The 13,925-nt window shown below is 35.1% G+C and overlaps 1 protein-coding gene across 1 annotated transcript; it reads left to right on the top strand.

The window, feature by feature from the left end:
• Positions 1–3,221: 3,221 nt before the first annotated feature.
• LOC136342281 (kynurenine/alpha-aminoadipate aminotransferase, mitochondrial) lies at positions 3,222–5,684 on the top strand. The gene is made up of 4 exons (XM_066287937.1): positions 3,222–3,396; positions 3,458–3,816; positions 3,876–4,328; positions 4,790–5,684. Exons 1-4 carry the CDS (start codon positions 3,309–3,311, stop codon positions 5,213–5,215), a joined length of 1,326 nt encoding a protein of 441 aa, XP_066144034.1. The 5' UTR covers positions 3,222–3,308; the 3' UTR covers positions 5,216–5,684.
• Positions 5,685–13,925: the final 8,241 nt, after the last annotated feature.

Genomic DNA, 13,925 nt, shown 5'->3' on the forward strand with positions numbered 1-13,925 from the left:
CAAGAGAAGGTTATACACGTTATTGAAAATTCATTTTTGTACCAAATTAATAAATCACAGATTCAAATTACTTTGGATAACCATCGCCTTTAAATTTAAAAATTTTCACAATTTTAAACGGGACTGTCACACTGGTCAAATCGAGTTTCAACAACAAGAAGTGCTTTATTTTATCGTTAAAAAATTTCAAAGTATAAATATAATTTGTTTTGATACGTTTAATGTGGCACAAAAAACTATTAAGACAATATTTTGAAATATCCCGTAATTGTTTTGACCAGTGTAATACAGCATTCAGAGAAACTGTCCAAAGTGGCCTTCGTTTTGTCGAATGCAGCATACAGCAATATGATTCTTTCACACCTCATATAGCGTCAGGGTGAGGCGTGGTAGTTGCTATGGCTGTCACCATCTAAGTTCTTAGCTCTTCATGTACTCCAACAGTCAAGGAATAAACAATAAATTTGGTCAAGCCCCACAAAAAATAATCCAACGACGTTAAGTCGGGAGATCGTGGTGGCCATTTAACTGATCCGTTTCGACCAACCCATCGGTTACCATATATGGTTAAATAATCAGTGACAATATGAGAATAGCGAGCTGGAGCAGCGGCTATTGACACGGGAACGTCTAGAAGCTAAATTTGATTCCTCTTGATGTTTGGTCGAATATCGTTTAGTTTCTTCATAAGTTAATCAATTTATGAATTCAATCAAATCTACGAATCCCGCGATGATTCAGAATGGCACGGCACTCTTTAAGGTACGTATTCTCTACTATAAAATAAAAAATAAAGTTCATAAAAGGACATGTCGTAAGTCAATTCATTATCGAGATACTCGGACATAAAAATATTTATTAAACAATTCAGCATGTCTGACATGAAAGTTCAATTAACCATGAAAACATTGAAAACGTTGCAAATCCACAGCAATTGTATATTGTTTATTTATCAACTCTATCAAATTCTGTTAATATCCATAATACTCTTGTCTAAGTTTCTTATCTGTTGACAGTCTTTCCAGTTCTCTGCTCTTTCTTGTGAATGAATATTGTGGAATCAGTTCAGTTTTTGACGATTATGGGAAGCGACATCACAAATTCGTTCACTTTTGCTGAACAGACATGGTTTCGATTTATGATGATATGGATAAAAATAGCATTACTGCTGTTCGAAGATACCTTAGGGACACTGGCACGCTAAAGCCTCATCGTGTAGACGTCGATCGAAAAAGATTTCCAAGAAGTGCCAACATTGAAGAATAAATACTTGATGTGGTTCACATATCTTCTACTGCAGGCACTAGGAGGTTGTCACTTATCTTCGATACTCCCTCCTCCGTCGTATGGTGAACGCTGCACAAACGACAATTTGATCAACTTCACGTTACCACTATGCAAAATTTATTACTAACAGATTATATGATAAGCGCAGATATTTTTGTGGATGGTTGCTTAACCATTCCGCACGAGACCTCAATTTTCTGAACTACCTGAGAGTTACTGATGAATATTGCTTTAGAAAAAGTGGAATTACTAACCGTCGAAACACCCATACTTGAGACGAAGGAAACCCTCACATGACTGTTTCTACACATTACCAACACACCTTTTCATTAAATGTCTGATGTGGCCTTTTTGGCGACAATCTCATCGGCCCCTCCTTTTTACCCTCTAAACTCTCAGGGATATCTTACTTGAAAATCTGCAAAATAATCTATTTGACAATCCAGAAGATATTTCCGTTGTCTCTGGTTATTTAAGAACGTACGGTAACCGATTACCGAAACGGATCGGTTAAATGGCCATCCCGATCTCCCGACTTAACGCCGTTGGATTATTTTGTGTGGGGCTAGATGGAGGCTATTGTTTATTCGTCGCTTGTTAAAACACAAGAAAAACTACGAAATCGGATCACGACAGTCATAGCAACTATTAAGCGTCACCCCGAGTCTATACGAAATGCTACAGAATCATCGTGCTCTATGCCGCATTCGACAAAACGGAGGCCATCTTGAAGAGTTTCTATAATTGCTGTATTGTTTAATAAATATCTTTATGCCCCAGTATCTCCACAATAAATTGATTTGAGACGTGTGCTTCTATAGAATTTCTCCTTTATTTCGTACTAGAGAATACATGACTCAAATAGTGCCGTGCTATTCTGAAACTTCGTAGAATCCGTGAATTTGAGAGAATTTATAAATTAATGAATATATGAGGAAACTAAAGGGAATTCGATCGGAAGTCGAGAGAGATCAAATTTAGGTAATGGAATGAAGATCTGAAGATAAATATTCACACCAATTTTTCCAAAGGAATTTATGCGTGAAGATTGAGAAAATACTCCTGTCTAGCGGTTAGAGGTAATCTAATCGCGTATTAAGCAGCATCTAGTACCTAACAGGCATATAAAATTTGAAATTTCTATTTGCAGCAGCTGAAGCACGATAAAATATAAACCCAATTTTTTCCTATTTTTTGACGTCATGTGACTCCTCTACCAGTCCAGATCGGACACATGCTCATTTGAACTTTTTCTTTATTTTGTACCAGAGAGTATTTAGGGCAAATAGCGTCGTACAATTCCGAAACGCCCTGTGTAAATTACCATTTTCACAGTTACACCAGTTCGTCGAAACCACGAGCATTGACGGTACGATATCATATACGTGATTAGCCACTACATCTTTCGCTATCTCACTTGAGTACCCGTACAAGCTGTAAGAAGAGCATATTTCGTTATGAATCAAAAAGGGAAAATTGTGAAAGTACCGGCTACTGAAATTTTACGTACCACGTACGTAAATTACTGAGAAATGAGGAAGTACTGGCACAGCATCGTGCAAATGTAAATTTGTAAAAACGTGTCCGAACCAAAATATTTTCCTCGCTTTATCTATAACTTAAATAAATATTTTTAAAAATCGAATAGACGTTAGTAGAATAATAGTACTTTCCAGCATTTTGGTGAATAGTCTCATTGTTTTGAAGCTAAAAATTTTAATCGCATTTTGCGATAATTTGGCGTATGATGATTTACTCCCCATCATCGCCAGTGCAAAACAAACACACCAGAAGTTTTGCAACCAGAAGTTCAAAAGAAAAACACATTGTGATATGATTTTCGGCATTAAACCATTTCATCATCTTATCGGCAGTACGAGAGCATTTTTAAAGCCGAGTTACATCATCCCATACTACTCGTTTCGAATATAAGCGGACCGATAGAAGACTCTTCATTCATTCTTTGAAATAGCTCGCTTCAGTGAAGGTACTTTCACATCAGACGTTCCGTTTGTTCAAACATGTCGAAAATCGGTGGTGGAATTGATTATAATCAGTTGATTAGTGTGCGTGCAGGAAGAAGGAGACCTGCCCTAACTAGGGAGCTAAGTAAGTTTCCTTAAGTTCGTTTTGATTGTGGGCGGAAAGCTAACAAAATATTCCGCTATAGCTAAGAGGCAATATGGAGCCTCCAAAGAGTCAATTTCATTAGCCGAGGGCATGCCCAATGAAGTAACGTTTCCCTTCCAAGCTATTAACATTGTAATGAAGGACGGCACCAGCCTGTCCATTCAAGGGCAGCAGCTCAATGCAGCTCTGCAGTATATCCCAAGCCAAGGCTATCCCCCCCTATTGAAGAAACTGAAGGAGTTCACCCTCCAACTTCACAACCCCCCAAATTGGCAAGACAAGGACTTGATCATGACCAACGGCTCTCAGGATGGCATTAGCTGCACTTTGGACATGTTGGTCGAGGAGGGAGACCCGGTCCTTGTGCAAAACCCTTTGTATGCGGGCACGGAAATTATTGTAAGTTTTTTTGACTTTATTTATTAGCACATGACGTTAAATTATGTTTTTTTTTGCAGTTGAAACCGTACAAACCCAATTTAATTGGAATCGAACAAGACGAATGCGGGATTATACCTGCGAAATTGATTGATGCACTCGAGAATTGTAAAGCGTACACCGAAGAGGGTGGAGGGCGGATGCCGAAAGTTATCTATTTGAACCCTACCGGGTCAAACCCTACAGGCTGTACTATGTCTCTTGAAAGACGCAAGGAAGTCTACAAAATCTGCTGCGACTATAACATCTTGATACTCGAAGATGATGCCTACTACTTCTTGCATTTCTTGGAGGAGCAGCCCGTGTCTTTCCTGTCCCTAGACGTTGAGGGCAGGGTCATCAGGTTTGACTCCATGTCGAAAGTTCTCTCCTCCGGTTTGAGGTTGGCTTGGCTCACAGCTCCCAAGCAGTTGGTGCACCACATAGAGCTTCAAATCCAGAGCGCCATTCTCCATCCCTGCACTTTATCGCAGGTTAGTACAAATGTTGCATCACATTTTGCATTAACATTTCGTAATGTCATTGCGATGTTTTCTAAGTTATTTGCGACCTCTTAACTTTTTATCTCTACTCGAGACTTTTCAACGACCCGTTGTCATAAGAATTTCGCATGTAGCCGCGAACAAGAGCAACTTTGTTGTTATTGTACGTTGACCTACTAGTTAAAAAATATCTAATCTTGTAGCGCCCTATCGACCAAAACCAGTTTGAACTGGATAACAATGAACCGCATATTTACATGATCATTGTTAAATTTTATTCTTTGTTGCTTCGGCGATAAGAGCATTTATAGCATCACCGCAAGAGGGGGAATAATGGTCTTCGCAGGGCCTCAATAATTTGTTGCAAACACTTTGACAAAAAAATTATTTACTTTTGCTTTTGCGGAAATTTCAAGCAATTTTTTGTTCATCATCGAATATTTCCTTTCCAGGTGATTTTAGACAATTTGGTGTCGGCCTGGGGCTTCAGTGGTTTACTCGCCCACTTTTCCTACGTGCGAAGGTACTACCAAGCCCGCAGAGACTTCACCATCGCTTCAATGGAGAAACATTTGAAGGGTTTATGTCAGTGGGATATCCCAACTGGGGGGATGTTTGTCTGGATTAAAGTTCACGGTGTGGCTGATGTCTACGACATGCTGATGACCAGAGGATTGAAGAAGAACATAACATTCGTGCCAGGACATGCTTTCATGGCTGATCCCACACAGGCCTGTCAATACATTCGAGCTTCCTTCAGCAAGGCAACTTTGAAGCAAATCGACAAGGCGATGCAGTTGTTGGGGGAATTGATAAGGGAGGAGCACTTGTTGTTGCGGAGGAAGCTTGACGGTTTGGAGAACAACATACTTAGATAGTTGATATTGGCTTGGGAGGGATTTGAATAGAATTTTGTATATACGCGCCGCATGTAGGTGCATACCATGGAATGGAAAAGGTGGAACCTACTGTTGCATTTTGTTTAAAAACAGCCGCTCGTAGCTGCAACTCCTATGGATTAGCATAATACGTAGCATTTTTGTAATGAAAAATTTATGGCACGTCTTTTTTCCACTGAACTTTTGTTAATATACAGGTTGGCCGTTTCTGGACCTAAATCATGGGGATGTTGGCAACCATAAAATATATGTTTTAGGGTTACCGAGATCCTCATTGTTGATGTCTAGAAACAGACATGCTGTATAAGAAGCTACAATAGAGATCGAAGAGGACTAAATCACGAATCTAGATGATTCTGATACCGACTGAAATGTATTATCATAACTTGTGTTCCCTATAATTGTATTCAATGACATGTAAAATTAGACAATTTTAAAAATGATAAAATGGGCTTTTATTTTACCTTATGCAGATGTTCATTGGCCTTCATTCAATATGATAGCCTGCAAAAGTCACTGATATAGTACAGGGTGGCCCACGTAAAATGGTCCTCTGTCTTATCTCAAAAATCCTAAAGTTCAGAAAAAAATAATATCAAAGTTATTCAGTTTTTTACGAATTTCTACTTTTTAACATTTTCGGAATTATAGAGGTGGCCAGAAAACCGTAGAGTGACAAAAATATTTTTTTTTAAATGGAAAACTTCATATTTCGTTTCGAATACTAATTCTGTTTGTAACTAGTGATATTTTTTCTATTAAAAAATATGTCATTTTTTTAGAAGTGTTTGGGTTAATTCAATTCAAAGCAAAGACAAAGGACAAATACATTTTTTAAACTTCTCAACAAATTTATATAGTATTAACTGAATCGTTTGAAAACTTGTCCAGTTAAAAGAAAAGGGTTATTCTACTAGAGAATATTTCCTATTTTCGAGAAATTTTATACAAGGTGTAGAAAAAACTATACAAACTTTTCGCATTTCAAATGCCTTAAGCTCGATTACTTAAATAGACTATCCTGCATTTATTTCTAAAATGAATTTTTCTTTTCATTTACTTTCAAATGATATTTGTATGAAGAGATCTTACTTAACTGATTAATACTGTTAATCCACATTTTGTAATTTAAATTACTAATTACCGATTTCTCGTTAAATTTACTTATAATTATAAAATTCTAACGTATAAATATTATTTTAAACTAAAATTAAAGCTTATCATAACCAAGTTCTCACATGGCTACCTCTATTTGCTATTCATGTGATACACATAAAGGACTAAAAATCCCTCATAAATGTGTTGAAAACTAAAAGAAATATGTTACATGAAACTGCTGGAAGACGTTAAATATTATTTTTAATTATGTATTTTTTGACGCAACCAACTTGTACATAGAATTACCCATGTAGAAGGTAAATGAATTTTTTTATTTTTTTTATGGAGCCCTATGAAAATTATGAAGTTTTTAAGTTTCTAGAAAAATTCTGAACATATTTCATGCAACATATCCATGTCTAAATTCAACAGCTTACGAAAAAAAATACAAAAAATAGAAATATCAGGAAAATTATTACTCAAAAAATAACAATAAAAGTACTATAATGTGATAGGTTTAATATTTGAACTGTACCTTGTTGACCTAATCCTAACCTGAACCAACCTGAGAGTGGGCAAGCAGCAAATCAAATTCCAGAAAAACTTTTTTCTGATTAAGAGGTATTTATTGAGCTTCTTAAGTAATTTTAATTTTTAGCTTTCCTATATTGTCGAGTTTATTTCAATAGGCCTTATGTTGCAGATAATCCCATAGAAAAATCCATAAGGGTGAGATCACGCGATCTAGCAGGTTACTCTAATAATCATATTGCGCAAATATCTCAATAACTGTTGAGTTTAGATATGAGTATGTGACATAAAATATGTTCAGAATTTCTAAAATAACTCAAAAACATCCTAACAAACGTGGGGTACCACAAGAAGAGAATGAAATCGTACATTTATATACTACATGGGTAACCCCGTGTACACATACGATATGTCAAAAAATATACCACTAAAAACAATATTTGACGTGTTCCAGTATTTTCATGAAAAATATTTTCTGCAACTTTTATCGAATCTTGACGAAACTTGTTGTCCTCTATACAGGATGATTCTAGATAAGTGGGATAAGCAAATATCTTGAAATTGGGAAGATCTACAAAAAAATGTTCAAACAAACTCTTCTTTATTTTCGGGGCCTCGACTTTTCATAATGTCATTTTTTTTTACAAGGTCACCTTCACCTGTCTTTTGGGGTTAACTTCATTTTTTCAAATGTTACACGCAATTTTTTTTGAAGATTTCAATTCTTTGTTGACAGTCAAAATGTTTTTATTTCAAACATTTTTCGCTAAAAGTAACGAAATTCATAATAATAACAGACACAAAATAAAAAACATTTCATTAAACTTTATTAATTTATTTTAACACTTTTATTAATTTTGTGGTAAATTTTAATTTATTATAACAAAAATCAGTCCAACAGATGTTCAAAATGGTTCCCCTGCTGTTGAAACCACTTAACAATTCTGTTTTGAAATGATTGTTTGGTATTTTCCAGCATTTCAGTTGTAATGTTTCGACAAGTGTTTTTGATCTAAGTTTTCATGTCTTCGGAAGTATTTGGTACTCGACTATAAACTACTTGTTTGAAATAACTCCACAAAAAAAAATCTGGTGAAGTCAAATCTGGTGATCGGGCTGGCCAGTTAACTTAACTACCACGCCCAAATCATCTTTGTGGGAAATGTTCATTTAAAACTTCTTTGACATTCCTGGCATAATGAGCGGAACAACCGTCGTGTTGAAACCACATTGTCAACTTTTGCTCTAAATTAACTGTTTTATAAAATTTTATAAAATTGGACTTGTAGCGTTCGTGGAATAAGAGTTTGGTATTATTATGAATTTCATTACTTTTAGCAAAAAATGTTTGAAATAAAAACATTTTTACTGCCAACAACGAATTCGAATCTCACAAAAGAAATTTGGTGTTACATTTGAAAAAAAGAAGTTGATTCCAAAAGACAGGTGAAGGTGACCTTGAAAAAAAAATTGACATTGTAAAAAGTTGAGGCCCCGAAAATAAAGAAGAATTTGTTTGAATATTTTTTTTGTAGATCTTCCCGATTTCAAGACATTTGCTTGTCCCACTTATCTAGAATCACTCTGTATATGTACATTTCTTCTAGTTTTTTTATTAAACCTTAATACCGCTTAATCAGCAAAGTGTGCAAGATCTCTTCAGTTTAGATATAAATAACATTCGCAGGGTCCATTATATATCTTGAATAACGGCAATAATTTTTTAAATACATTTTCTATAAAAAAATGTCTCAAGTAAAAATTACAAGTGTAATTTGTTGTAATTTTTCGATGACCTTCAATTTTTTCCCTTGTTCCATAATAGTCAATCAAGTTGAATTTTTGTTTTTCAAATGTGACCCTTCATTTCTGACTTAGTTTCGTGGAAGCTATGCTTAATTACAGGCATTAAATGTTACTGGTGACAGATAAGGAAAATTTGAAGTAAAACATTATTTTCTTTTATAAAAAAAAAATCAATCAGAAAATCAAGACAACAAATTACTGCTAGAAAGAATTAATTGTTATTAACGTTCAAATCATTTCCTCAAAATGTCTTCACTCGTTATTCACACACTTTGGACGATTGATCTTCTCACCTGGACATACGTGTTTGCCTGATCGATTGCATTACACCGGCAACACAAGCCCTCAAGTCATCTAGGTTATTTGGCCGATTCTTATAAACTTGTTATTTTATATGTCCCTAAAAGAAAAAGTCTCAGAGATTTAAATCAGGTAGTCACACTGGCCAGCCTATTTCACTAAGCAAAACATTGCTACTGCTTTTTTTAAAATTAAAAATTTAAATTTTCGGAATGCTATTTACTTGACGTTTAAATCATACACAGAGTGTTTTTGATATTTTGCTTATCTGATTGAATTTAATTTTTGAACTAAAATAAGGAAAATATTTTTTTTCTCGAAATTTTTCTTATCTAAGCTCAATAAAATTTAATATGTCTTTATGCACAATTGAGTGCAAATTTCATGAAACAAAGTCATGAATAGAGGGTTACATTTGAAAAACAAAAATTGGACTTGGTTGGGCTGTTATGGGACAAGAAAAAAAGGTTCAAGATCATCAACTAGCGACAACAAATTACTTGAAACATTTAGTAATAGGAGAATTAATTAAACAGTAATTGGCGTTATTCCATATACATTGCAGATGGCTGATCGAGTATATATCATTTGCATTGGAATGAAAGAAGAATTAAAGAATAACTACAGAGTATCCCATTAAAAAATCGAGATGGAGGCACTTCAAATGCGAAGAGTTTGGATAGTTTTTTTGACACCCTGCGTAAGACTACTCAAAAATTAAAACTATCTAGTAAAATGACCTTTTCTTTTTAATTGGAGACCTTTTCAAACTGTTCAATAAATACTATGTGAATTAACTGAAAATTTTAAAAAGTTTATTTTTCCTTTGATCGTTACTTTACATTGAATTAAATAGAAAATTGCAAAATTTTTTTCATATTTTGTAATAAGAGAAAGTACTCATAGATACAGGCAGAATTAGTACCTGCAACAAAATGTAGGGAACTCCATTTAAAACATATATTTTTGTTACTCAACGGTTTCCTGAACCACCCTGTAACTTCGAAAATATTAAAAAATAAAAATTCATGAAAAACTAAATAGTTTAATATTCAACTCTTCTCCTAGGTTGTACGGATTTTTAAGATGAAGAAGTGGAACAGCTTACGTGGGCCACCCTATACTTACGTTTAATTCATACTTATTGACCAAGTATACACAGTAACCATCACAATCCCCATATATCAATAACGAGCAGATAAAGTTATTTCAAAATTATACTAAATATTTGTTTTGTAGTATCTTTTTGTAAACGTGACATCGAAGATGTTTGTTTAAGATTGAAGAAAGAATTATAGGTTTATTTCAAGAAATCTACGCAGAATTAAATTTGGAAGGCCTATTGTCATTGTGAGGGTTGTTGATCCTAAATCTACAACAAAACAGAAAAATGTTACCGTCTATTAACTAGAAAATGACGAAATCCATCTGTTTAAATCCATGTGAACTGACTCGTTCGTAAAACGTAAAGGGATTAAGGGACATACAAAATTTCAATCGATACTCAAGGGCTCATTCCATGTCTCATGCCTCTTCCGTTAGAACTCCTCTCTACGCAGAGCGAGCCCTTCCTTTAAGGGCTCACGGTCGAACATTCTAGACAAAGTTGAAGCTTTAGCTAAAAGAGGGAGCTTAAATCAACAAGTCGAAGCCTTTCCAGTGCGGTAAATGGTAATAGCTTTAATTTAATTAGGAAGTTGGAAAATGTCATATGTTTTGTAACGAGTGACGAATTTCTACGGGAGTAGTGCAGCGAGCTCCTGCAAAGGACGCAAATTAAGGAAATTAATCTTTTTTATCGCATCCAACGTCAGAATTTTTCCAATTTTCGTAAAAAAGAGAAATATTAGAATGACAGTTTTAGGCAATTTTCGGTTAGTAAATAATTTTTAGCTCTTAAGAAATAACGTTACGTTTCTTATCAGTTAGGAAATGGAACAGTTTTCAAGTCCTTAATGGCTTTTCAAACGTGTTGGTTCATTTGTTACAAAGAGTGTTACAATGGGAACGCAAGATTGGCTGTAATCTTTTAATAAGTGAATACGAGTGCCAGATCGAAAGAAAAAGGATGGAAGTTAGGAAACATGGAGCAATATACGGCGCAGCATTGTTAAATCCTACGATCAAAATGGTGATAAATTGGCTTCTACAATTCGTAAAGTGCGTCCAATTTTCGGTAGAATTAGTGTTTTTACTTCACAAACTGTAAAAAAAATCAGCGAATAATTTAAAAGTATTCATTTACTTATTGACGTGAGGGACACAAGAGGACTCCGTAGCGGCCGTTGAGAGGAAAATATCACGGGAGTTGGTCAGAGTGTGGACGAAAATCCAAGGACCTCGATTGGTCAACATGCACGAGAATCGAACATGTCAACAGCCACTTTTCATCGTATTCTCACGAAAGATTTACATCGCCATACTGACAAAAACCAACTGACCCAACAATTTATGCCTACAGACCTATTTGAATACTGAACAGCACAAAATAGTGGTGTGGTCAAAATAATGTTTAGCCACCAGGCTCATTTTCACCTCGATGGCCTCGTGAATAGGCAAAATTGTCGCTTTTGCAGCTCAGAAATTCCAAGAATGATTCATGAGAAACATTTGCATTCCGGATCATGTCACTGTTTGATACGCATTTTGATCTGGAGAAATCATTAGACCATGGTCCTTGGAAAAGAAGTCAGGTAACGCAGCAACGATAAATGCCAAATGTTATCGCGACACGCTAAGTTTGTCTTGAATTGCAAGATGTCGCTCTTAGGGACATATGGTTTTCGTGGGACAGTGTCACTTGTCACACCGCTCGTCAAACATTGACGATCTTACGAGAAAGTTTTCCTGATCGGGTCATCTCCCGCCATGGCGACAAAAACTGGCCTCCACGATCATCTGACCTAATACCTCCTGACTTTTTCTTTTGACGTTTTTTGAAAGCTCATGTTTATGCTGACAAAGCTGAGATCGCCTAATCATCAAAGCCGAAACCGAACGCTGTAGCAAGCAAATATCGCCACATTTACACAAAAAAAAATTTCAAAATTTCGCCAAAAGAGCGCACTTGTGTCGGCAAAGCCGCGGCGGCCATTAATCAGATATGTTATTTCCTACTTAATTTACAAATGTCTATATTCTAAATCAATAAATATCTCAGCATTTTGCTGCACCAAACCATGCATTATTTCGACCGCAAATCTTGCGTTGTTATTGTAACACCCTTTATTTAGAAAATTCTTCATTAAGACACAAGTTTCATAAGGTGGCATTTTGGCGCACGGCTCAAACGTCTAAAACAATGAACGAATCGATTAGGTTGCAATGGATGAATTGCGATGACGATCTTATGGAACGTACTTCTCCGGCAAACTCTGGACTTACGTGATGGACATCGGACTGATAATCACCTATGGAAAATCTGCAGAGACATGTTGCTCCTGTAACGATAATAAGAAAGATGGGCATAACGCCGCGCAGGGCTGTCATGAAATCAACCTCCTCCACCTTTTTCCTCTACCCATTCTTGCGGTGTAAAGGGCAAGGAAGCCGACATGGAGGTTTAGAGAAATGGCATTTGGCATTATGAGACCCGCAGTCACTCAGCATGAATACTCTTTTAGGCATGGCGAATGACAATAAAATGTGAAATCATACTATTATTTCTTATTATACAAGGTGTTTCAAAGGTAACTGTATATACGCTATCACGTGTTACTCGCTATAACTAATTAAAATTTTGTGAGCAGTCACGGCTTAAAATACACTATAAAATACCATTAAAAAAGTTTGTAAATTGCAGGTCCGGACTAGAAAATAGTCTTATTTACAATTTTACAATTTTAATTACACATTTTTATGAATTTAGAAGTCCTGTTTTATTATTTTCGTTGAAACCATGTGGAACTTTCAAAAAAACGTTAAAAGCTGCGTTTACCACACTAGTTTCATAATTCTCACACGTGTCGTTTTGTCTCAGTAACAAGACATTTTTTGAAAAAATTAAAATATTTAGTAATTGTTCGAAATAAACGCCATTTTTGTATTGTAATACTGAAAAATTAATTCATATAATAATAATTACAACACAGCAAAGAAAGTTAGAAGACGTGTTCAAAATGACTGCCGTTTGCTCATATGCACGTTTCGCTCTCAGCGTGAGTTGCCTTATTGTCTTCGATATAATGTCCAGACTATGTCTAATTGTCGCCCAGCAGTCGTTTATTCTTTGAGAGTTCCTCTCTTGTGTTTATATCTCGTTTATAAATCTCAGCTTTTAAATGCACCCGAAAGTATAATATTAATCTAATGGATTCAAATCTGGCGTTCTCACCTATTAATTCTCGAGATACAGTTGACCTTATTTTGTTTTTAATGGATAGAAGTTTACTACTCATGTAGTCTTTTTCTCGTTGCTAGGTAATGTTAGATCTATGATAAGCTAATTCATAATTTTGTTTTTTTGTTTTGTGAAAGTTATTTTTGGTTGTTTCTTTTGAGTCTGTGCGTGATTTTTTTGATAATCAAATATTTTAACGTGTCAAAATGCCTGATTTACTTACAACTCAAGAATATGTTGATATAATTTTTGTGTGTGGTTTTTACAATGGGTTACCATGTCCCATTAGGGAGAGGAGCAGTTCGAAAATACACTGCACCGCAATATTAACGTATAATTTTGAAAATTAAAAAATCAGCCTTTGAAAATATTTACAGGGTGTTCAGTAAAGAATGGGACATACATTAATCGGAGATTATTTGCGTTAAAATAAGCCATTTGACAAGATTTATCTTAGTCCAAAAGTTGATACTAACGGAGCTACAGGGTGTCAAAGTTGAAAAAATAAATAATATTTCTTTTAATACCTTTCGACTACTAGCAACTAATTTCATGAAATTTCTTATACAGAGGTTTTTTGGAATGAGAAATTCAAATTTATCATCAATTTCGGTG

This window comes from Euwallacea fornicatus, chromosome 11, assembly GCF_040115645.1.
Source record: "Euwallacea fornicatus isolate EFF26 chromosome 11, ASM4011564v1, whole genome shotgun sequence".
Taxonomy (NCBI): domain Eukaryota; kingdom Metazoa; phylum Arthropoda; class Insecta; order Coleoptera; family Curculionidae; genus Euwallacea; species Euwallacea fornicatus.

Coding starts and splice junctions, on each gene's coding strand:
- LOC136342281 (XM_066287937.1), top strand. CDS start 3,309: ATGTCGAAAATCGGTGGTGGAATTGATTATAATCAGTTGATTAGTGTG. Junction 3,397..3,457: donor TGCCCTAACTAGGGAGCTAA/GTAAGTTTCCTT, acceptor ATTCCGCTATAG/CTAAGAGGCAATATGGAGCC. Junction 3,817..3,875: donor ATGCGGGCACGGAAATTATT/GTAAGTTTTTTT, acceptor TTTTTTTTGCAG/TTGAAACCGTACAAACCCAA.